Source organism: Gracilinanus agilis, unplaced genomic scaffold (assembly GCF_016433145.1).
Source record: "Gracilinanus agilis isolate LMUSP501 unplaced genomic scaffold, AgileGrace unplaced_scaffold49577, whole genome shotgun sequence".
Classification (NCBI taxonomy): domain Eukaryota; kingdom Metazoa; phylum Chordata; class Mammalia; order Didelphimorphia; family Didelphidae; genus Gracilinanus; species Gracilinanus agilis.
The window spans coordinates 1-2,191 of record NW_025384218.1 but is presented as its reverse complement, the minus strand read 5'-3'; the positions used below and the strand labels follow the sequence as shown (position 1 = coordinate 2,191).

Genomic DNA, 2,191 nt, shown 5'->3' with positions numbered 1-2,191 from the left:
AGGCAAAGATCAAAAGTCAGGGAGGAAAAGGATGAACCAGAAGACACAGTTACACAAACCTGACCACAGAAAATGAAAGTGACTGGCCCTAAGAGAAAAGATTGATTGAGGTCTCTGGGCAGGCAGTAAGGATAAACAACCCAACCCCCTGAAGATTGGGTACATAGATTCCACTCTCGCTGAGCTCAGAGGGTGCTAGGCTTGCAGGAGAGTAACTAATTATATTTCCAATTTTCCTCTGAGGTAAGACTTTGGAGCAGAATAGTCCAGACTGGAATCTCCAGCCATGTTCCTTTCTTTCTCTTATTTCCTATGCCAGAGAGACCAAGAACTGTGAGAGATCTGGAGGAAAAAAACTTTTCTGTTGTAAAAAAAAAAAAATCAGGAAAGGACCCAGGCAACTTGGTTGGGGAAGGCAGTATAGAGAAGAGGGCATGTTACTACAAGAAGGGTGGTTCTCAAAGTCCTTCCAAGAAGGGCAAGAGTGCCTGTGCTCACCATTGGCTAGAGGAGGACTCCCAGCCCCGTGTCAGGGGAAAGGGGAATCGGGAGACTTCCAAACTTCCCCTCCACCACCACAAAAACACTGCTAGGTATTGTGCCAGGTTGGAAGCCCATGCTTGGCTAGCATACCACGTGCGCAGCAGAGACAGCCTGGGCAAGGTTGCCAGTTCAGTACTTGACAGGACCTTTTCAACCACCCCAACACCTTGAGGACTTCCTGACTAGTCAATGCCAGCTCCAGTTGGTCATTGCCCAATCCTCTCCCTGGGGCTTCTGAAGCCTGGCAAAGTCCTATCTGGACTCAGCCAGTGTTCCTTAGGCAGGAACCTGGGCACCGAGACATGAGTCCATTGGTAGCATTCTCAATTTTGCTTCCCACACTATCTCCAAATGCACCCATTCTCCAGTTGCTCTACTCAAAGGTTCTGGGCAGGCATGTAGACGATCATTTGGCTCAGCCAGACCACCTCGGCGCTTGGGAGGGAGCTGAAACAGACAAAATCTTTCTTTTCTAGGGCTCTTTCCTCCACTCTTACCTGAGCTGGCCTCCGGGAAGGAAGTCTGGATTTTCTCTCTCTCCCCCAGCCTATGCCACCTGCCGCTTCCCTACTCTCGGGAACTGCGGACACCACGGCTGTCACCCCACCCTCCCAACAACTACCCCTTCCCTGGGCCATACGGAGGTCCTAGAGACCGACCAGGGCCCACTCACCGGGCTTTGAGCTCCTTGAACTCCTCCCGCACTTTGCTCAGCTCCAGCTGCAGGCGGGCGCGCTCCTTGGCCACGGAGTCAAGGGTCTTGCGGGCATCCCCGAGCTCGGCCTCGTAGGCGGCCTTGATGCCGGACACCTCCCGGCTCACCACCTCCTCCGACTCGGTGATACGGAGGCGCAGGCCCGCGTTCTCCGTCTCCAGCGAGCGGACTCGATCGATGTAGACTGCCAGCCGGTCGTTCAGCTCCTGCAAGTCCTCCTTCTCCTGCAGCCGCGTGATCCGAGTCGGGGACAGCGGGGTGGAGCCCGCTGGTGCCCCGCTCCGGGTGGCACGCCGCTGCGACGGGGTGTCCATGGCAGGCAGGGTGGCAGCGCCCTGGGGGCAGGGGGTCCCTGGAGTCTAAGGACCTGAAGACCGAGAAAGGAAGAAGGTTTGCCGAAGGCGGGCAGCTGAGCCTCCTCGCGGAGACAGGTGCCCTGTAGGGTGCCGATTTAGGATGCGCGACCTTTTGGAGTTCTGGTCTTAGCCCCTCCTGGGTAAGTAGGCCGCCCGGTGTAGACGCGGCGCTCTCGGACAGTCTGAGTCTGAGTCACCGGGCTGTGGGGCTAAGGCTCAAATAAGCCTGGGAAGAGGGGAGGGGCCACTTTCTTAAAGGGACAGCAGCATACTCACCGAATTATTGGAGTGGGCAGTAGGGCGTTTGGATAGAATGGAATGGGAGGTGTCCGTGGCCCCTCACGGTGTGCTCCCCAAGCGTTCTTCTGTATATTTTAACTTTTCCTGATGCCTCTGTGGTCTAGGTCTTGTCTGCCTACTCAGGGCTTAAACCTCTCTCATCTTCTAAGAAGCTAAGAGCACAACAGGGAAAAGGAGATTGTGGGAGAGGGCAAAGGATGGGTCAGAGGTGTCTGAAATGGAGAATAGGGGCCAAGTAGTAGAGCTGGGGGGAAAGCAAAGTTAAGGGGTCCCAGGC

General features: G+C 55.4%; 1 protein-coding gene across 1 annotated transcript; it reads right to left on the bottom strand.

Annotated features, from left to right (window-relative positions):
• Positions 1-1,065: 1,065 nt before the first annotated feature.
• LOC123255635 (prelamin-A/C-like) lies at positions 1,066-1,793 on the bottom strand. Its single transcript, XM_044684394.1, has 2 exons — positions 1,724-1,793; positions 1,066-1,625 (listed from the first exon to the last, which is right to left on the bottom strand). Exon 2 carries the CDS (start codon positions 1,570-1,572, stop codon positions 1,213-1,215), a length of 360 nt encoding a protein of 119 aa, XP_044540329.1. The 5' UTR covers positions 1,573-1,625; positions 1,724-1,793; the 3' UTR covers positions 1,066-1,212.
• Between the last annotated feature and the right edge of the window lie 398 nt (positions 1,794-2,191).